This window comes from Salmo trutta, chromosome 17 (assembly GCF_901001165.1).
Source record: "Salmo trutta chromosome 17, fSalTru1.1, whole genome shotgun sequence".
In the NCBI taxonomy this organism is placed as follows: domain Eukaryota; kingdom Metazoa; phylum Chordata; class Actinopteri; order Salmoniformes; family Salmonidae; genus Salmo; species Salmo trutta.
The window spans coordinates 55,023,043-55,046,656 of NC_042973.1; the positions used below are offsets into that span (position 1 = coordinate 55,023,043).

General features: G+C 40.5%; 1 protein-coding gene across 2 annotated transcripts in view; it reads left to right on the forward strand.

Annotated features, from left to right (window-relative positions):
• The window catches only part of LOC115152436 (reelin), a 292,154-nt gene that overhangs the window by 233,397 nt on the left and 35,143 nt on the right, over positions 1-23,614 (forward strand). For both annotated transcript variants that reach the window (XM_029697314.1, XM_029697315.1), the window contains exons 44-47: positions 3,602-3,825; positions 21,345-21,495; positions 22,850-22,984; positions 23,371-23,494. In XM_029697314.1, coding sequence (XP_029553174.1) covers positions 3,602-3,825; positions 21,345-21,495; positions 22,850-22,984; positions 23,371-23,494 — 634 coding nt within the window. The remainder of the gene's footprint in view (positions 1-3,601; positions 3,826-21,344; positions 21,496-22,849; positions 22,985-23,370; positions 23,495-23,614) is intronic.

Here is a 23,614-nt window from a genome sequence, read left to right on the forward strand (position 1 = left end):
ATATGTATTTGGCTAAGGTGTATGTAAACATCCGACTTCAACTGTATATACAGTCGTGGCCAAACATTTTGAGAATGTCACAAATATTAATTTCCACAAAGTTTGTTGCTTTAAATCAAATCAAATCAAAGTTTATTTGTCACGTGCGCCGAATAAAACAGGTGTAGACCTTACAGTGAAATGCTTACTTACAGGCTCTAACAAATAGTGCGAAAAAAAGGCGTGTGTGTGTGTGTGTGTGTGTGTGTGTGTGTGTAAGTAAAGAAATAAAACAACAGTAAAAAGACATTTCAAAATAAGAGTAGCAAGGCTATATACAGACACCGGTTAGCCAGGCTTATTGAGGTAGTATGTACATGTAGGTATGGTTAAAGTGACTATGCATATATGATCAACAGAGAGTAGCAGTAGCGTAAAAAGAGGGGTTGGCGGGTGGTGGGACACAATGCAGATAGCCCGGTTAGCCAATGTGCGGGAGCACTGGTTGGTCGGGCCAATTGAGGTAGTATGTACATGAATGTATAGTTAAAGTGACTATGCATATAAGATGAACAGAGAGTAGCAGCAGCGTAAAAGAGGGGTTGGGGAGGGGGGCACACAATGCAAATAGTCCAGGTAACCATTTGGTTACCTGTTCAGGAGTCTTATGACTTGGGGGTAAAAACTGTTGAGAAGCCTTTTTGTCCTAGGCTTGGCACTCTGGTACCGCTTGCCATGCGGTAGTAGAGAGAACAGTCCATGACTGGGGTGGCTGGGGTCTTTGACAATTTTTAGGGCCTTCCTCTGACACTGCCTGGTGTAGAGGCCCTGGATGGCAGGCAGCTTTGCCCCAGTGATGTACTGGGCCGTACGCACTACCCTCTGAAGTGCCTTGCGGTCGGAGGCCGAGCAATTTTCGTACCAGGCAGTGATGCAACAGGTCAGGATGCTCTCGATGGTGCAGCTGTAGAACCTTATAAGGATCTCAAGACCCATGCCAAATCTTTTTAGTTTCCTGAAGGGGAATAGGCTTTGTCGTGCCCTCTTCACGACTGTCTTGGTGTGTTTGGACCATTCTAGTTTGTTGTTGATGTGGACACCAAGGAACTTGAAGCTCTCAACCTGCTCCACTACAGCCCCGTCGATGAGAATGGGGGCGTGCTCGGTCCTCCTTTTCCTGTAGTCCACAATCATCTCCTTAGTCTTGGTTACGTTGAGGGATAGGTTGTTATTCTGGCACCACCCAGCCAGGTCTCTGACCTCCTCCCTATAGGCTGTCTCATTGTTGTCAATGATCAGGCCTACCACTGTTGTGTCATCTGCAAACTTAATGATGGTGTTGGAGTCGTGCCTGGCCATGCAGTCGTGGGTGAACAGGGAGTACAGGAGGGGACTGAGCACGCACCCCTGGGGAGCTCCAGTGTTGTGGATCAGCGTGGCAGATGTGTTGTTACCTACCCTCACCACCTGGGGGCGGGCCATCTGGAAGTCCAGGATCCAGTTGCAGAGGGAGGTGTTTAGTCCCAGGTTCAGTGTCTTTAGATATTTTTGTCAGATGTTACTATGGAATACTGAAGTATAATTACAAGCATTTCATAAGTGTTAAAGGCTTTTATTGACAATTACATGAAGTTGATGCAAAGAGTCAATATTTGCAGTGTTGCCCCTTCTTTTTCAAGACCTCTGCAATCCACCCTGGCATGTTGTCAATTAACTTCTGGGACACATCCTGACTGATGGCAGCCCATTCTTGCATAATCAATGCTTGGAGCTTGTCAGAATTTGTGTGTTTTTGTTTGTCCACCCGCCTCTTGAGGATTGATCACAAGTTCTCAATGGGATTAAAGTCTGGGGAGTTTCCTGGCCATGGACCCAAAATATCAATGTTTTGTTCCCTGAGCCACTTAGTTATCACTTTTGCCTTATGGCAAGGTGCTCCATCATGCTGGAAAATGTATTGTTCGTCACCAAACTGTTCCTGGATGGTTGGGAGAAGTTGCTCTCAGAGGATGTGTTGGTACCATTCTTTATACATGGCTGTGTTCTTAGGCAAAATTGTGAGTGAGCCCACTCCCTTGGCTGAGAAGCAACCCCACACATGAATGGTCTCAGGATGCTTTACTGTTGGCATGACACAGGACTGATGGTAGCGCTCACCTTGTCTTCTCCAGACAAGTTTTTTTCCGGATGCCCCAAACAATCAGAAAGGGGATTCATCAGAGAAAATGACTTTACCCCAGTCCTCAGCAGTCCAATCCCTGTACCTTTTGCAGAATATTAGTCTGTCATTGATGTTTTTCCTGGAGAGAAGTGGCTTCTTTGCTGCCCTTCTTGACACCAGGCCATCCTCCAAAAGTCTTCGCCTCACTGTGTGTGCAGATGAACTCACACCTGCCTGCTGCCATTCCTGAGCAAGCTCTGTACTGGTGGTGCCCCGATCCCGCAGCTGAATCAACTTTAGGAGACGGTCCTGGCGCTTGCTGGACTTTCTTGGGCGCACTGAAGTGTTCTTCACAACAATTGAACCGCTTTCCTTGAAGTTCTTGATGATCCGATAAATGGTTGATCTGGGTGCAATCTTACTGGCAGCAATATCCTTGCCTGTGAAGCCCTTTTTGTGCAAAGCAATGATGACGGCACGTGTTTACTTGCAGGTAACCATGGCTGACAGGAAGAACAATGATTCCAAGCATTACCCTCCTTTTAAAGCTTCCAGTCTGTTATTCGAACTCAATCAGCATGACAGAGTGATCTCCAGCCTTGACCTCGTCAACACTCACACCTGTGTTAATAAGAGAATCACTGACATGATGTCAGCTGGTCCTTTTGTGACAGGGCTGAACTGTAGGGGAAATGTTTTGGGGGGGATTCAGTTCATTTGCATGGCAAAGAGGGACTTTGCAATTAATTGCAATTCATCTGATCACTCTTCATAACATTCTGGAGTATATGCAAATTGTCATCATACAAACTGAGGTAGCAGACTTTGTGAAAATTAATATTTGTGTCATTCTCAAAACCTTTGGCCACGACTGTATGTATATATATATATATATATATATATATATTCACTGAATGTACTAAGCATGACAAACACATTCCTAATATTAGGTTGAACAGCCATTATTTGTCAAAAGCATTCCACAGGGATGCTGGCCCATGTTGACTCCAATGCTTCCCACATTTATGTCAAGTTGGCTGGATGTCCTTTGGGTGGTGGACCATTCTTGATACACACGGGAAAATGTTGACCAGGAAAAACCCAGCAGCGTTGCAGTTCCTGACACTCTCAAACCGGTGAACCTGGCACCTACTACCATACCCTGTTCAAGGGCACTTAACATTTGGTCTTGCCCATTCAGTCTCTGATTGGCAAAGATACACAATCCATGTCACAATTTGCTCAAGGCTTAAACATTTTTTTCTTCCTGTCTCCTCCCCTTCATCTACACTGATTGTGGTTGATTTAATCAGTGACATCAATAAGGGATCATAGCTTTCACCTGGGTAATCTGTCATGGAAAGAGCAGATTTCCTAATGTTTTGTATACTCAGTGTATAGATCCCTTTCTCTCCATCTCTCTCTTCTTCTTCATATTATTTTTCTTCTCTCTCCTCTCAGATCCATCCGGTTCCGTTGGTACCAGGGCTTCTACTCCAGCGGTTCATCCCCCCCTACCTGGGCTTTGGACAGTGTATACATTGGCCCCCAGTGCCAGGACATGTGTAACGGACACGGGTCATGTGTGAGGGGTACACACTGTGTGTGTGACTCGGGCTCCTCAGGACCAGACTGCTCCCAACCCGACACATCCAACCCTGACTTCCTCAAGGAAGACTTTGAAGGTAGGCAGTGGGTATAGAACTGGTAGATATTGTATGGTTTCGGATAATGGCTACATTAACCCTGCCTGATCTTAACACTTACAATTACCCTAACCTTGCTGGTTGAATATACATTTCCTTGAATGTGCAAGAAAACGCAGATGCCGGCACAAACGCAGGGGGAGTATGTGCCAAAGTGTGTGTGTGTGTGTGAGACTAGTAGACAGTCACTGTATCTGTGATGTCCAAACACAGTGTTCAGATAGTGTTTAGCCATCAATACTGATATTGATCAGAGGATCTTTTGAGAACTGTATGAATGGATGTGATTAATATACTTGCGGTAGAAAGGGCTCCTAAGTGTGACAAAATACGTTGTTGTGCGACCAGGAGTTTTATTTTGGCAGCAGATAATAATTGTTGTAATGATAAGGGTTCACTGTACCATTGTTTCTGAGTGCCCTAGAGAAACAATCAAGCACAGATTCATTAGCGTCATGGTTACACCATTACTGCAGCGAAAACGGCTTGTTTTAACCCCACCAGGTCAAAAGATCTGACCCATATTACCTGCTCAACATTTGTATCTGGGACCGCATTTTACATGAATAAACTGCTTGCACATTTTAGTCATGTTACCTCATTGTGTGGGACTGATTTCTTCATCCCACTCCCGCCAACACATTCAGCTTTTCATATCGCACTGGATTCCCACTTGCAAGAACTGGTTTCAAACCTGCGCAGTCCTGCATTTTAGCATGTGACGCAGCTCACTTGCCAGCCAGGTCCCAGCAATTTTGGGCCCTGTAGGCAATATCAAAGTGCGCAAAAATACACTAAGAAGTAGGTTAAATTACCAGAGGTTCTCATGTGGACCAATATATTAATCCATCTTATTACTGGGATATATCAACAACTAAGGTAGACGTAGTTTGTAGCGAGAAGAGTTGGAGAGGATTGCACTTTCACCTGACCTACATTTTATAGCCTTCTTTTTAGGAGTGGGATGATTTTCAGACGGAGACAAATATGGGTGATCAATATTTATTTATCGGAAATGTAGTAAACTATAGCCTGATCATATTTAGGATGTACATATCCTTGGAATGATAACAGCCCCGTGCTTCCCCCGCCCATGCAGGCTATAGCCTACTCTATTTAATTGAGACCACACGCGCACCTGATCTTGCACGTGGCTACATTTACATTTACATTTAAGTCATTTAGCAGACGCTCTTATCCAGAGCGACTTACAAATTGGCTACAATGGGAAAGTAATTCTGCTTTGAAAGTTGATCAACTTGTAAACTCACTTTTGAGAAAACTGTCTTTCAATGTTTTGGTACTACTACTGGAGAGCCCTTCTTTGTCTACAGTGGGGGAAAAAAGTATTTGATCCCCTGCTGATTTTGTACGTTTGCCCACTGATAAAGAAAGGATCAGTCTATAATTTTAATGGTAGGTTTATTTGAACAGTGAGAGACAGAATAACAACAAAAATATCCAGAAAAACGCATGTCAAAATTGTTATAAATTGATTTGCATTTTAATGAGGGAAATAAGTATTTGACCCCCTCTCAATCAGAAAGATTTCTGGCTCCCAGGAGACTTTTTTACAGGTAATGAGCTGAGATTAGGAGCACACTCTTAAAGGGAGTGCTCCTAACCGCAGCTTGTTACCTGTAAAAAAGACACCTGTCCACAGAAGCAATCAATCAATCAGATTCCAAACTCTCCACCATGGCCAAGACCAAAGAGCTCTCCAAGGATGTCAGGGACAAGATTGTAGACCTACACAAGGCTGGAATGGGCTACAAGACCATCGCCAAGCAGCTTGGTGAGAAGGTGACAACATTTGGTGTGATTATTCGCAAATGGAAGAAACACAAAAGAACTGTCAATATCCCTCGGCCTGGGCCTCCATGCAAGATCTCACCTCGTGGGGTTGCAATGATCATGAGAACGGTGAGGAATCAGTCCAGAACTACGCGGGAGGATCTTGTAAATGATCTCAAGGCAGCTGGGACCATAGTCACCAAGAAAACAATTGGTAACACACTACGCCGTGAAGGACTGAAATCCTGCAGCGCCCGCAAGGTCCCCCTGCTCAAGAATACATATACATGCCCGTCTGAAGGTTGCCAATGAACATCTGAATGACTCAGAGGACAACTGGTGAAAGTGTTGTGGTCAGATGAGACCAAAATGGAGCTCTTTGGCATCAACTCAACTCGCCGTGTTTGGAGGAGGAGGAATGCTGCCTATGACCCCAAAAACACCATCTCCACCGTCAAACATAGAGGTGGAAACATTATGCTTTGGGGGTGTTTTTCTGCTAAGGGGACAGGACAACTTCACCGCATCAAAGGGACGATGGACGGGGCCATGTACCGTCAAATCTTGGGTGAGAACCTCCTTCCCTCAGCCAGGACATTGAAAATGTGTCGTGGAATGGTATTCCAGCGTGACAATGACCCAAAACACACAGCCAGGGCAACAAAGGAGTGGCTCAAGAAGAAGCACATTAAGGTCCTGGAGTGGCCTAGCCAGTCTCCAGACCTTAATCCCATAGAAAATCTGTGGAGGGAGCTGAAGGTTCGAGTTGCCAGCCTCGAAACCTTAATGATTTGGAGAAGATCTGCAAAGAAGAGTGGGACAAAATCCCTCCTGATATGTGTGCAAACCTGGTGGCCAACTACAAGAAACGTCTGACCTCTGATTACCAACAACAAGGGTTTTGCCACCAAGTACTAAGTCATGTTTTGCAGAGGGGTCAAATACTTATTTCCCTCATTAAAATGCAAATCATTTTATAACATTTTTGACATGCGTTTCTCAGGAATGCGTTTCTCAGGAATTTATTCTCTCACTGTTCAAATAAACCTACCATTAAAATGATCATTTCTTTGTAAGTGGGCAAATTTACAAAATCAACAGGGGATCAAATACTTTTTTCCCCCACTATACACCCGTTCAGCATTGTTCACACCCTCTTAAGCCTTAGCCCCATCGATCTCTGTAGCCTCTCTGGGCTATGTGGGACGCTACCGTCCCACCTGCGGGACACAGCCAGTGAAATAGCAGGGCGGCAAATTCAAAACAGCAAAATCTCATAATTCCAATTTCTCAAACATACTACTATTTTACACCTTTTTAAAGATACACTTCTCCTGAATCGAACCACATTATCCGATTTAACCTCTATGGGCTAGGTGGCACCAAATTGTCCCACCTACGTAACAGCCAGTTGAATCCTGTGGCGCGATTTTCAAAACGTTTGAAATGCTATTACTTCAATTTCTCAAACATATGACTATTTTACAGCTATTTAAAGACAAGACTCTCGTTAATCTAACCACACTGTCCAATTTCAAAAAGGCTTTACAACGAAAGCAAAACATTAGATTATGTCAGCAGAGTACCCAGCCAGAAATAATCAGACACCCATTTTTCAAGCTAGCATATAATGTCACAAAAACCCAAACCACAGCTAAATGCAGCACTAACCTTTGATGATCTTCATCAGATGACACACCTAGGACATTATGTTATACAATACATGCATGTCTGTTCAATCAAGTTCATATTTATATCAAAAAACAGCTTTTTACATTAGCATGTGACGTTCAGAAAAAGCATACCCCCCGCAAACTTCCGGGGAATTTACTAACAATTTACTAAATTACTCACGATAAACGTTCACAAAAAGCATAACAATTATTTTAAGAATTATAGATACAGAACTCCTCTATGCACTCGATATGTCTGATTTTAAAATAGCTTTTCGGATGAAGCACATTTTGCAATATTCTAAGTACATAGCCCAGCCATCACGGGCTAGCTATTTAGACACCCGGCAAGTTTAGCCTTCATCAAAATCATATTTCCTATAAGAAAAATGGTCTTACCTTTCCTGTTCTTCGTCAGAATGCACTCCCAGGACTTCTACTTCAATAACAAATGTAGGTTTGGTCCCAAATAATCCATCGTTATGTTCCATCAGCGACGTTTTGTTCGTGCGTTCTAGACACTATCAGATTGGTAAATCACGGTCGTGCGCATGGCGCATAACGTGACAAAAAAATTCTAAATATTCCATTACCGTACTTCGAAGCATGTCAACCACTGTTTAAAATCAATTTTTATGCAATTTATCTCGTAGAAAAGCGATAATATTCCGACCGGGAATCTGCCTGTCTGTAAACAGAGGGAAAAACAAAAAGACGGGGGCGGACAGTGCACGAGCATGAAGTCCTTTGTCCTCTGATAGACCACTTAGCAAAAGCGCTCCTGTGTTTCAGCCAGGGCTTTGAATTACGTCATTCAGGTTTTTCCCGGGCTCTGATACCCCATTGGAGACGTGGGAAGTGTCACGTAACAGCAGAGATCCTGAGTTTTTGGAAGAGATGTCAAAGAAAGCAAATAAATGGTCAAACAGGCCACTTCCTGTAAAGGAATCTCTCAGGTTTTTGCCTGCCAAATGAGTTCTGTTATACTCACAGACACCATTCAAACAGTTTTAGAAACTTTAGGGTGTTTTCTATCCATATATAATAAGTATATGCATATTCTAGTTACTGGGTAGGATTAGTAACCACATTAAATCGGGTACGTTTTTTATCTGGCCGTGTAAATACTGCCCCCTAGCCCCAACAGGTTAAAAAAGGCTTTACGGCAAAAGCAAAACAATAGATTATGTTAGGACAGTGCCTAAAAAGTAAATATTTATATAAAAAAAAAAACATTTTACATTGGTCCGTAATGTTCAGAAATGCTTTTCCTCCGAAAACTTCCGGTGAATGAGCACATCAATTTATAGAAATACTCATCATAAACGTTGATAAAATATTAAACTGTTATTCAAAGAATTATAGCTAAACATCTCCTTAAAACCTCTTGGGGATCTTATCCCGGTAATGGGATTCATTGTCAAGTGACCATGGCGTGGAATTCAAAACTGCAAGAGTCTAATCATTTCAAATACTCAAACAATCAACTATTTTCCTCCATTTGAAAGATACACATCTCCTAAATCTAACCACGTTGTCCGATTTTCAAAGAGGCTTTACGGAGAATGCATAAAGTTAGGTTATGTTAGGAGAGTACATTGACAATAGCTGTGTGTAATGTTTAGCCAATTCAAAGAAGGGCATCAACAGAGACAGAAAACCAGCTAGAATTATGCACTTACCTTTGACAATCTGCATCAGATGACACTCATAGGACATTATGTTATACAATACATGCATTTTTAGTTCCATCAAGTTCATATTTATATCCAAAAACAGCATTTACAGTCGCGGTGAAATTCAGAATTTTTTTCGCCTCAAATGCTCCCAGTGAATTCAGCGTTACAAATTACGGAATTACTATTCGAAAACATTGGTAAATTATAATATTGTCATTCAAAGAATAATATATTATCATCTCGTAATTGCTACCGAATGGCCAGATCTCAAAATAACTTTACTGGGAAACCACATTTTGCAATAAACGGGGTACTATGCTAAGAACAATAGGCTAGGCTATACAGGTTAGCAGCATCTAATATCGATAATAACATTGTAAATATCCCCTTACCTTTGATTATCTCCATCAGAAGGCACTTCCAGGTATCCCAGGTCCAGAACAAATGTGGTTTCTTTTGACAAAGTTCATAATTTATGTCCAAATAACACCAAGTAGTTAGCGTTCAGTAGGCTCCCACAAAACGTAGGGGGAGGGGGGAAAATCATGCCGAAAAGCTAAAAAATACTAGTAAATAATCTATTTACGTTCGTTCAAATATGTCAAACGTTGTTTAGCATCAATCTTTTGGTCCATTTTTAACGTGAAACATCAGTAATATTTTCACACGACCTATCCTGTGTCTAGAAAAACGTTTATGAAAAACTCTCTTCTCACATTTATGCGCAGGCGCAAAAATGAAGTGACGATATGTCAACTTCCCTGCATTCTAATTTGCTCTCTGTTAATCATAGATGCTTCAAACAACTTTATAAAGATCGTTGACATCTAGTGGAAGCAGTAGGAGTTGCGAAATGAATCCTTTCTCACTGTGGTATCTATAAAACAATGACCCTAAATAGTACAGTCACAAAATTCACATTTTTTTTAATCTATTTTTCACAGGTTTTTGCCTGCAATATGAGTTTTGTTATACTTACAGACACCATTCAAACTGTTTTAGAAAATTCAGAGTGTTTTCTATCCGAATGTGTTAATAATATGCATATCCTAGCTTCTGAGTTGGTGTAGGAGGCAGTTACAAAGGTGCACATAATTCTTTCAAAATTTCTCAATACTGCCCACTAGCCCGTAGAGGTTATTGCAACCGCTGTGACAGATTTCAAAACAGCTTCACGGGGAAAGCACACTTTGCAATAATCTGAGTACTGCGCTCAGAAAACAATCCAGATACCCACCATTTTGGAGTCATCTAAAATCATAAATAGCATTATAAATATAGCCAACAGCCAATGGCATTGCACGGCACGAAATACAAAGCCAACTAAAATACCACAATTCAATTTTCTCAAACAGTCAACTATTTTACACCATTTTAAAGATAAGACTCTCATTAATCTAACCACATTGTCCGATTTCAAAAAGGCTGTACAACGAAAGCAAAACATTAGCTTATGTTAGGAGAGTACATAGACACAAATAATCACTCAGCCATTTTCCAAGCAAGCATATATGTCACATAAACCCAAACCACAGCTAAATGCAGCACTAACATTCATCAGATGACACTCCTAGGACATTATGTTATACAGTACATGCATATTTTGTTCAATCAAGTTCATATTTATATCAAAAACCTGCTTTTTACATTAGCATGTGATGTTCAGAACTAGCATACCCACCGAAAACTTCCGCTGAATGATCTTTGACCTTTGATGATCTTCATCAGAATGCATTCCTAGGTATCCTGAGATGCTTCTGTTCAGGAAGTACCCTGTTTGAACATTTCTTGCCCTTGTTGATTCTCTCTATCTATTACAAGGGATCTCTGCTGTTATGTGACACTTCCCACGTCTCCAATGAAGTCTCAGAGCCCGGGGAAAACAGTAATGACGTAATTCAAAGCCCTGGCTGAAGCACACGAGAGCAAAAGCTGAGTGGTCACTCAATGGACTAAGCCTTACGCTCGCGACCCGCCCCGCCCCCGGCTTTCGGTTTTTCCCTCAGTATACAGACAGGCAGATTCCCGGTCGGAATATTATCGCTTTTCTACGAGATAAATTGCATAAAAATTGGTTTTAAACAGCGGTTGACATGCTTCGAAGTACGGTAATGGAATATTTAGAAATTTTTTGTCAAATTCTGCGTCATGCTCGTGGCCGAGATTTAGCGTTGGGATAGTGTCTAGAACGCACGAACAAAACGTCTTGATGGAACATAACGATGGATTATTTGGGACCAAACCTACATTTGTTATTGAAGTAGAAGTCCTGGCAGTGTATTCTGACGAAGAACAAGCAAGGTAAGAACATTTTTCTTATAGGAAATGTGATTTTGGTGAAGGCTAAACCTGTTGGGTGTCTAAATAGCTAGCCCTGTGATGCCGGGCTATGTACTTAGATTATTGCAAAATGTGCTTCATCCGAAAAGCTATTTTAAAATCGGACATATCGAGTGCATAGAGGAGTTCTGTATCTATAATTCTTAAAATAATTGTTATGCTTTTTGTGAACGTTTATCGTGAGTAATTTAGTAAAATCACCGGAAGTGTTCGGTGGGAATGCTAGTTCTGAACGTCACATGCTAATGTAAAAAGCTGGTTTTTGATATAAATATGAACTTGATTGAACAGACATGCATGTATTGTATAACATAATGTCCTAGGTGTGTCATCTGATGAAGATCATAAAAGGTTAGTGCTGCATTTAGCTATGGTTTGGGTTTATGTGACATGATATGCTAGCTTGAAAAATGGGTGTCTGATTATTTCTGGCTGGGTACTCTGCTGACATAATCTAATGTTTTGCTTTCGCTGTAAAGCCTTTTTGAAATCGGACAGTGTGGTTAGATAAAGGAGAGTCTTGTCTTTAAATAGCTGTAAAATAGTCATATGTTTGAAAAATGGAAGTTTTCGGATTTTAGAGGAGTTTGTATTTCGCGCCCCGCCCATCATTGGATATTGGAGCAGACGTTCCGCTAGCGCAACGTGTAGATGTAAGATTAAAGTCCATAATTTAAGTCCTCTTTGTTCCAAATGTAGGAAGCTTGCCGAAAACTTCATGACGAAAAGTAAAAAAAAGTTATATTTACGTTCGTAGAAACATGTCAAACGATGTATAGCATCAATCTTTAGGGCTTTTTTAACATAAAAGTTCAATAATATTCCAACCGGACGATTCAATTGTCTTCAAAAATGTAATGGAACACAGCAACCTCTCACATGAATGAGCGCACTTGAGGCAATGTCCTTTCCTGAGTCAACAACTTCCAACTTCCTTTGTTCGCTCTCTGTTCACCATAGAAGCCTCAAACAACTTTCTAAAGACTGTTGACATCTAGTGGAAGCCTTAGGAAGTGCAAAATTAACCCTAAGTCAGTGTATACTGAATAGGTCCAGTCTTGAAAAACTACAAAACACTTCCTGGTTGGATTTTATCTCAGGTTTTTGCCTGCCATATGAGTTATGGAATACTCACAGACATCATTCAAATAGTTCTAGAAACTTCAGAGTGTTTTCTATCCAAAGCCACTAATAATATGCATATCCTACGTTCTGAGCCCGAGTAGTAGGCAGTTTAAATTGGGCACGTCATTCATCCGAATTTCCGAATACTGCCCCATGTCACTAAAAAGTTAACCTGTTGAGGACAGACGTTCCGCTAGCGGAACCCCTAGCCAACAGCCAATGGCATTGCACGGCGCGAAATACAAAGCCAACTAAAATACCACAATTCAATTTTCTCAAACAATCAACTATTTTACATCATTTTACAGATAAGACTCTCGTTAATCTAACCACATTGTCCGATTTCAAAAAGGCTTTACAACGAAAGCAAAACATTAGCTTATGTTAGGAGAGTACATAGACATTATGTTATACAATACATGCATGCCTGTTCAATCAAGTTCATATTTATATCAAAAACCAGCTTTTTACATTAGCATGTGATGTTCAGAACTAGAATACCGACCGAAAACTTCCGGTGAACTTACTAAATTACTCACGATAAATGTTCACAAAAAACATAACAATTATTTTAAGAATTATAGATACAGAACTCCTCTATGCACTCGATATGTCTGATTTTAAAATAGCTTTTCGGTGAAAGCACATTTTGCAATATTCTCAGTAGATAGCCCAGCCATCACGGCTAGCTATTTAGACACCCAGTAAGTTTAGCACTCACCAAAGTCAGATTTACTATAAGAAAAATGTTATTACCTTTGCTGTTCTTCGTCAGAATGCACTCCCAGGACTTCTACTTCAAGAACAAATGTTGGTTTGGTCCCAAATAATCCATAGTTATATCCAAACAGCGGCGTTTTGTTCGTGCGTTCAAGACACTATCCGAATGGTAAAGAAGGGTTACGAGCACGACGCATTTCGTGACAAAAAATGTCTAAATATTCCATTACCGTACTTCGAAGCATGTCAACCGCTGTTTAAAATCAATTTTTATGCCATATTTCTTGTAAATAAGCGATAATATTCCGACCGGGAGTGGTGGTTTTCGTTCAAAGAGAGAGAGAAAGTAACATGGAGTCGACTCGTGCACGAGCCTTAGTCTCATAGTACTCTGACCGGCCACTATCCAAACGCGCTAATGTTTTTCAACCAGGGCCTGCAAAGCCACGATTCAGCAGAGATCCCCTGTATTGGATAGAGATAATCAAGAAGGCCAAGAAATGGTCAGACAGGGTACTTCTTGTTTGGAATCTTCTCAGGTTTTGGCCTGCCAAATGAGTTCTGTTATACTCACAGACACCATTCAAACAGTTTTCGAAACTTTGGAGTGTTTTCTATCCAAAGCTAATAATTATATGCATATTCTAGTTTCTGGGCAGGAGTAATAATCAGATTAAATCGGGTACGTTTTTTATCCGGCCGTGAAAATACTGCCCCCTAGTCATAACAGGGTAAAGAGCCAATGGAAGCCTTAGAAAGTGTCACGTTACAGCACAGATGCTGTAATGTCGATAGAGATGCAACAGAAGGACAACAAATTGTCAGACAGGGCACTTCCTGTATGGAATCTTCTCAGGTTTTGGCCTGCCATATGAGTGCTGTTATACTCAGACACCATTCAAACAGTTTTAGAAACTGTAGTGTGTTTTCTATCCAAATCTACTAACTATATGCATATTCTAGTTTCTGGGCAGGAGTAGTAACCAGATTAAATCGGGTACGTTTTTTGAAAATACTGCCCCCTATCCCAAAAAAGTTAGTATTGCACCTCCTTCGCCACTTTTCCCCTCAGAACAGCCTCAATTCATTGGGGAATGGACTCAACAAGCTGTCGAAAGTGTTCCACGGGGATGCTGGCCCATGTTGACTCCAATGCTTCACACAGTTGTGTCAAGTTGACTGGATGCCCTTTGGGTGGTGGATCATTGTTGATACACATGGGAAACTGTTGAGCGTGAAAAACCTTCTACCATATCCCATTCAAGACACTTAAAATTTTGTCTTGTCCATTCACCCTATAAATAGCACACATACACAATCCATGTCTGAATTACAAATTCTTCTTATACCCGTCTCTTCCTCTTCACCTACCCTGATTGAAGTGGATTTAACTAGTGACATCAATAAGGGATCATAGCTTTCACCTGGATTCACCTGGTCAGTCTATATGATGGAAAGAGCGGGTGTTCTTAATGTTTTGTATACTCAGTGTATGCAGCCAACTGTATACACTGAGTGGGCCCAAAACTGCCCATACATTTGATTGGTTCTACATGGGAAGGTTCCTCACTACAACTGATAATTATAGAGCTGACAGGTGAAAACTACTTAGCCAAATATGGCAAAAACATGATGTTTAACAGAGAGCTGACAATGAACTTAAAAATAAATGGTCAACAACTCGGGTTTCAGAATGTCTTGGTCAGCGACTTCACTGATCCAGAACTAGCAGCTAGAGGAATTTCTCTGACAGCTTGTCGGGGGTCGGTTTCAGTGTGGTTTCTGATTTCTGAACAAGAGTGAGGATTCCAACACAGTATACACATTCTACTGATTCACACAGTGCATGCACGTAATACAGTGCTTTCAGAAAGTATTTACACGCCTTGACTTTTTCCAGAGTTTGTTGTGTTACAGCCTGAATTTAAAATGGATTAAGTTTCAATTTTTTTGTCATTGGCCTACACACACTATCCCATAATGTCAAAGTTGAATTAGGTTTGTAATGTTTTTTACAAATGAATAAAACATTCAAAGCTGAAATGTCTTGAGTCAATAAGTAGTCAGCCCCTTTGTTATGGCAGGTCTGAATACGTTCAGGAGTACAAATGTGCATAACAAGTCACATGACATACTCCGTATGTAATAATAGAGTTTAACAAGATTTTTGAATGACTACGTCATCTCTGTACCCCACACATACAAATAAATATATCATGTCCCTCAGTCAAGTAGTGAATTTTAAGCACAGATTCAACCACAAAGACCAGGAAGGTTTTCCAATGCCTCGCAAAGAAGGGCACCAATTGGTAGTTGGCTAAAATTAACAAAGCAGACATTTAATATCCCTTTGAGCATGGTGAAGTTATTAATAACACTTTGGATGGAGTATCAATATACCCAGTCAATACAAAGATACAGCCGTCCTTCCTAACTCAGTTGCTGGAGAGGAAAGAAACCGCTCAGGGATTTCACCATGAGCCTAATGGTGACTTTAAAACAATTACAGAAATTAATGGCTGTGATAGGAGAAAACAGATGGATCAACAACATTGTAGTTACTCCACAATAATAACCTGACAGAGTGAAAATAAGGAAGCCTGTATAAAATAATAATCCTGTTTGCAACAAGTCACTAAAATAATACTGCAAAAAATGTGGCAAAGCAATTAACATTTTGTCCCGAATACAAAGTGTTATCTTTGAGGTAAATCCAAATCAACACATTACTGAGTACCACTCTCCATATTTCCAAGCATAGTGGTGGCTGCATCATGTTGTGGGTATGCTTGTAATCATTAAAGACTGGGGAGGTTATCAGAGGAAAAAAATAAACAGAATGGCGCTAAGCACAGGGAAAATCCTAGAGGAAACCTGGTTCAGTGTGCCTTCCACCAGACACTGGGAGATGACTTCACCTTTTAGCAGGACAATAAACTAAAACACAAGACCAAATCTACACTGGAGTTGCTTACCAAGAAGACAGTGAATGTTCCTGAGTGGCCAAGTTACAGTTTTGACTTAAATTGGCTTGGAAATCTATGGCAAACCTGAAAATGGTTGTATCGTGTAACCGATGTGAAATGGCTAGTTAGTTAGCGGTGGTGTGCGCTAATAGCGTTTCAATCAGTGACGTCACTCGCTCTGAGACCTGAAGTGGTTGTTCCCCTTGCATTGCTTTTGTGGCGCGATGGGTAACGATGCTTCATGGGTGTCAGTTATTGATGTGTGCAAGGGTCCCTGGTTCGAGCCCAGGTTGGGGCGAAGAGAGGGACGGAACCTACACTGTTACATTGATGCTGTTGACCCGGATCATTGGTTGCTGCGGAAAAGGAGGAGGTCAAGAGGGGGGTGAGTGTAACCGTTGTGAAATGGCTAGTTAGTTAGCGGTGGTGTGCGCTAATAGCATTTCAATCAGTGACGTCACTCGCTCTGAGACCTGAAGTGGTTGTTCCCCTTGCATTGCAAGGGCCGTGGCTTTTGTGGCACGATGGGTAACGATGCTTCGTGGATGTCAGTTGTTGATGTGTGCAAGGGTCCCTGGTTCAAGCCTAGGTTGGGGCGAAGAGAGGGACTGAACCTACACTGTTACAATCGCAATGATCCATAACCAATTTGACAGAGCTTGAAGAATTTTGAAAAGTATACTGGGAAAATGATGTACAATCCAGGTGTGGAAAACTCTTGGAGACTTACCCAGATTATAATTGCTGCTAAAGGTGATTCTAACATGTACTGACTCAGGGGTTGAATACTTACCTAATCAATAAATATTTTTATTTCACTTTTACATTACAGAGTATTTTCTGTAGATCATTGACAAAAACGGTCAATTAAATATATTTTAATCCCACTTTGTAACACAACAAAACGTGGAAAAGGTCAAGCATCATTTGATGTTTTGATAGTTGGGTTTCCCAAGAGACTCCATAGGCCAGCATAGATGACCTAAATTGTAAATATAGAAAGAAGGAGTTGCCTCGTAATGTGTATGTATCTTTCAATTCTTGGAATGTTCTCAAACCATTACTATCCATGATATTGGTAAGGGTACGGACTCCACAGGACCATTGGGGGGATGCAAAAGGTCGCCATCCAGATCGCAAGGCATTATTGTGAAATATTGGAGCATGGGCATGCCATTTTGATTCCCAGTAATATGATTTTTTTGTTGTTGCAATAATAGGACCAAAGCACAGATTACATTGTTTAAGGAATATATCAGTGAAGACAACCTCTTTCAGGGCAATAGGAGACACCATATTTCTTTCTATAATCAACCAGGGGGCGGAACAATCCTGTCTTAACCAATTTAGGATGGGGCAAAATGCAATTAAAAGTTTGGTACGAATAGTCTTCCTATGTCTTTCCCTTTTTGTAAATGTGTTAATTTCATCCGGGATTGTTTACCTTGCAATATACATGTTTTAACCGCACTATGAATTGTATCCCAGTAGCCAGAAAGGGGAGCCATTGGAAGCATTGAACTACAAAAATTCAGCCGTGGAAATATATTCATTTTGGCAAAATATATTTTGTCGGTTAAAGCAACTGGCAATGTACTGAGGTCGGATTGAATTGACTTGAGCGTTCTGTTGAAGTTTCTGGAAATGGTTTTATCTAAAGAAGGAAAAATATCTACTCACAAATATTTAAAAGGTGTAATGATTGGGATGCAATAAATAAAGATAGAATCCTCCAACAGGGTCTTGAGAGACAGTTGGGCTGATTTGGTGTCACGACTTCCGCCGAAGTCGGCTCCTCTCCTTGTTCGATCGGCGGTCGACGTCACCGGCTTTCTAGCCATCACCACTCCATTTTTCATGTATCCATTTGTCTTGTTCCCTGCACACCTGGTTTTCATTCCCCAATCAATCTACATGTATTTATTCCTCTGTTCCCCATCATGTCTTTGTGAAAGATTGTTTGTGTTACGTGTTTATTGTTGACGCGCCAGACTGGTTTGTTTATTCTGTGGTATTTCACAAAGATGTTTATTGTTAAACATAATTCTTGTGACTGTTTTGCACGTTTTACACTTTTGCCTTAATAAAGTGTGCGCCTGTTCACAAATCTCTGCTCTCATGCACCTGACTTTGCTACCAGTGCGCACACACCTGACATTTGGTTAGATTCATTTTATAACTTGAGATGAAGCTGAATGTATCTATGATCTTCAGTGATCTTCAACATTATCTAGATGTAGTAAACAGTTTTAGAAACTTCAGAGTGTTTTCTATCCAAATCTACTAGTAATATGCATATTCTAGTTTCTGGGACAGAGTAGTAACCTGTTTAAATTGGGTACGTTTTTCATCTGGCCGTGAAAATACTGCCCCCTAGCCCTAAGAGGATTTAATGGAGATATTGCCTGATATTGCCTGTTATAACTATGGTTGAGGGATTGGAATATAATATTTTAGTCATATTAATGAAATTGGAGACAATTCCCACATGTTCCAAGACAGATCAGCGATATGACCATTTTTATCTATTAATTTAAAAGCTTTTTCTTCATCAAGAGATAATACAGCCCAAGGAGCTGTTGTTTCTAATGACACATCTGTATAAGATATTTAATGGTCGACGGAGGTTATCCGAAGAAAAAAGCTTTTTAACAAACCTGCTTTGGTCCGTGTAGATCTATTTGGGTAAGTCTCGAGACGGCAAGACAACATTTTGGAAAACAGTTTAATATCTGTGTTTATCATAGATGGGGGTGATAGTGAAAACACTGGGTGGCATCCTTACTTTAAAAACAAATAAAAGCTAAATTAGTGCAATTCTCTCAAATTAACCTTTGTGAACAGCTGTATTAATAATCAGAGCAACAGTGGAACTAATTGATTCCAACATTTTAAATAAACCGCAGGAGGAATACTGTCCCATCCAAGTAATTTGTCTTTATTCGTGCTATCCAATGCCTTTTTGAGTTCATTGAGAGAGATTTGGTCTCCTCTGTTGAGAGGAGGAGTTCTTAATTTTTTGGTCTGGCTTGATGTGGATTTACAATCAGAGGTGTACAGTTTTTTATAATGTATAAGCGGGAGAATCATTGACTGATTAATTTGGGCTCTGATAATAATTTGCCTGTTTCACCTTCAATAGTTGCTATACTTTTTGAATTTTTGAATTTAAGCTTTATTTAACTAGGTAAGTCAGTTAAAAACAAATTCTTATTTACAATGACGGCCTACCCCGGACCAATTGTGCACCGCCCTATGGGACTCCCAATCACAGCCGGATGTGATACAGCATGGATTTGAACCAGGGACTGTAGTGATGCCTCTTGCACTGAGATGCAGCGCCTTAGACCGCTGCACCACTCGAGAGCTAATTGGTAATTACTGCGTAGAATGTTGGCCAGTAAACGACTGGGACAATTACCATGGAAGAAATGGTTGAGTCTTACTCGATGGATGGTAAATTCTGCTTTCTGTCTAATCAATAAATTAAGTTCTGTCTTGACTTTGGAAAGAGTAATAGCTACCTGGTCTGTAAAATGTGTTTGATGGGAACACTAACACAGTTAACATCGACTGACTTTGTATTGATCATCATGAATTTATTTATTTGATTTTCAAATCGATCACAGTATGTAGGATTTTGTAATAATCAACAGTTGAAATGCCATCTTTTGACTCTTAGGAGAGTCTGACATTTTAAGTTGGCAGTGGTAAGCGTGGTGGTCAGACAAGCTTATTATGTTGAATTTCTATTTTCTTGATTAAAGAAGACAGAGGTGTAAATAATGTATGAAATCGGAAGTGTACTCTTTTGCTTTAGGATTGTGTGCTCGCCAGGCCTCAGAGAGTATATCCTGAAAAGCCTTGGTTGCATATGGATTGTAGTTGGTCTAATTCAATTTTTTCCTGCATGCCCAAAATGGCATTCATGTCTGTTCCAATAACCAGACGGAATTGAGTTATTTCTAACAATATGCAGTTCAGAGAATTGAAAAACCTGGGTTCATATGAATTTGGAGCATACACATTAAAAAAGGCAATTTTCTTTCCATTATGGAAACATTGAAGGATAGTGATTCTGCCTTTGTGGTCTTCACTTTTACCCAAAATGGTCATTTTGAGTTTCTTATGTATCATTATGATTACACCTTTAGTTTAATTTGGGGTTGATGAAAAAGCAACCTATTTGTGTATCCTTTTTGTGTTTCTTGGAACATTGCTACAGTATATCAGTATGGTTTCTTGGTAGGATATCAAGACAGCTGGAACATTTCATAGGAGAGTTTACACTTTCAAATTCCAAGAGAGAATAGCTAGCATTGCCATCATTTTAAATAAAATAATGTACTATTAATGATGTAATTGTTATCTTTAGTTTTAATAAGCCCATGGATCTGAAACCAAAAGCAGGACCCACAGGGAGTGATTCTGTTTTCTTTTTTAGGAGATTGATTTCCCCTTCTAGCTTAGTTCGCGCTTTTTAGAGTCAGCCCTCTGTCACATTGTCCACTGTCTCAAACTATTACACTTTAGTTGAGGAGGAATCCACTTCAGAAGTGAGCAGTGCAAGAGATTCATTTATCGGTTTTAATTGCAAGTCGAGGGCAAAGGTAATTTCCTCACAAACAATCTCTCAGATAGTATTGGCTAAATCTTTCTATTGTTGGGTATTGAGAGCTGTCATGATCCCACAGGTGAATGATGAATTTACAGAATATTCGAGCTACTGGAGCGAAATAGACCTGCTATTGTTCCTTGTAAAAGAGTGAATGTCTCACACCTTAATGTATTGCTATGTGTTGACATTTACTTGAAAATAAGTATGATAATTCATAGTTATTTTGCAAAAGAAAAAGCCACTAGAAAGCCACACGTTTTCAATGCATGCCACCTTTTAAATAACTTTTATAATAAACTAATGTGTTAACAGTGTTATATATTACTTTCTAGGGCACAACATGTGCTGTAAAAGTAGCTAGAATTCATAAATCCCAGTATAGGCAATTATCTCAATCAATTAAAAAATTATTCCTTTCTGGTGCTCCTAAATTTCATGTGATAGTCCTAACTTTTTAAAGTTGAGAGCACCAGTGCTACCAATGAAATTTTTTAATTTGCATGCCTGTGTGTGCGTTTGTGTGTGTTTGTTGTGCGTGCTTGTGTGCATGCCTGCTTGCCCTTGTGTGTGTGTGTGTGTACAGGAGGGGCGGTGGATACTGACCGGTTTAGGCTGCTGAGTGGAGGGAAACCTAGCAGGAAATGTGGTATCATGTCCAGTGGGAACCACCTGTTCTTCAGCGAGGAAGGCCTTCGCATGCTGGTCACCAACGACATGGACCTTTCCAACGCAAGGTACCATGTGGTGTGTGTGTGTGTGTGTGTGTGTGTGTGTGTGTGTGTGTGTGTGTGTGTGTGTGTTTGAAGGTTTTTAACTGATAGCTGTGCTACTGAGGCCCTTTAATGGTGAGTTGAGGTGGCATAATGTATTTAACCCTATTAGAAAACCTGGTCCTCACTTCTCAAGTGGAATGGTCCTCACATGGACAGTAAAATGTGTATGTGTGAGCTAAGTATAACCATTTGAATTCAGATGAAAAGAGAAAGAAGTGTATTTTCTCAAGACACACTTACACACACACACACATTGATATATGTACATATATTTATTAATGTGCATTATAATTATATATACAGTTGAAGTCGGAAGTTTACAGACGCCTTAGCCAAGTACATTTAAACTCAGTTTTTCACAATTTCTGACAATTAATCCTATAAAAAAATTCCCTATCTTAGGTCAGTTAGGATCACCACTTTATTGCGTCCCACCTACTCAACAGCCAGTGTAATCCCGTGGCGCGATATTCAAATACCTTAGAAATGCTATTACTTCAATTTCTCAAACATATGACTATTTTACACCATTTTAAAGACAAGACTCTCGTTAATCTAACCACACTGTCCGATTTCAAAAAGGCTTTACAACGAAAGCAAAACATTAGATTATGTCAGCAGAGTACCCAGCCAGAAATAATCAGACACCCATTTTTCAAGCTAGCATATAATGTCACATAAACCCAAACCACAGCTAAATGCAGCACTAACCTTTGATGATCTTCATCAGATGACAATCCTAGGACATTATGTTATACAATACATGCATGTTTTGTTCAATCAAGTTCATATTTATATCAAAAACCAGCTTTTTACATTAGCATGTGATTAGCATGTGACTAGCATTCCCACCGAACACTTCCGGTGAATTTACTAAATTACTAACAATAAACGTTGACAAAAAACATAACAATTATTTTAAGAATTATAGATACAGAACTCCTTTATGCACTCGCTATGTCTGATTTTAAAATAGATTTTCGGTGAAAGCACATTTTGCAATATTCTGAGTAGATAGCCCGGCCATCACAGGCTAGCTATTTTGACACGCACCAAGTGTGGTACTCACCAAACTCCGATTTACTATTAGAAAAGTTTGATTACCTTTGCTGTTCTTCGTCAGAATGCATATTCTAGTTTCTGGGCAGTAGTAATAACCAGATTAAATCGGGTCTGTTTTTTATCCGGCCATGCAAATACTGCCCCCTACCCTAGAGAGGTTAACAAGAAATATGTGGAGTGGTTGAAAACATGTTTTAATGACTACAACCTAAGTGCATGTAAACTTCCGACTTCAACTGTATATATTTTGTAGGTTTATTCAGTTCTTCCTGCGTCTGGGCTGTGGTAAGGCCTCCCCAGACCCCCGCTCCCAACCTGTCCTGCTCCAGTTCTCTGTAGACGGGGCTCTGACCTGGGGCCTGCTGCAGGACTTCTTCTTCTCCAACAGGTTAGCATAACTCTCACTGTACATCATATCAGGATAAGGTAAGACCCAGATGCAGACTGTTTCGAGAAAAAGAGAGGCTGGGAAAAGACAGGAGCTAACAGGACAAATGCTGTTAAGCTTGACAAACAAGACCATCCGACAACAGACAAACAGAAAACACAGGTATAACTACATAGGGGACAATGGGGAGGATGGGCGATACCTGGAGGGGGGTTGAGACATTCACAAAGACAGGTGAAACAGATAAGGGCGTGACACATCACTGTACTTTAAATGTTGTTTTGTGTTATACTGACATGATTTATGACGCAAAAAAATATTTACTAATGGATACAATAACTCATTAACTTCATCATAATCATCATCAACTTCCTCTTCTCCAACAGCAGTAACCAGGCTCGCTTCGTGGCCCTGGAGATCCCTCTGCGTGCCCGTACCTCCGCCACGCGCCTACGCTGGTGGCAGCCCTCTGAGAATGGACACTTCTATAGTCCATGGGTTATTGACCAGGTGAAACACCTTACCTACATCTATCTATCACTCCAGTGTTAATTTGCTAAATTGTAATTACTCCGCTACTATGGCCTATTTATTGCCTTACCTCCTCACGCCATTTGCACACACTGTATA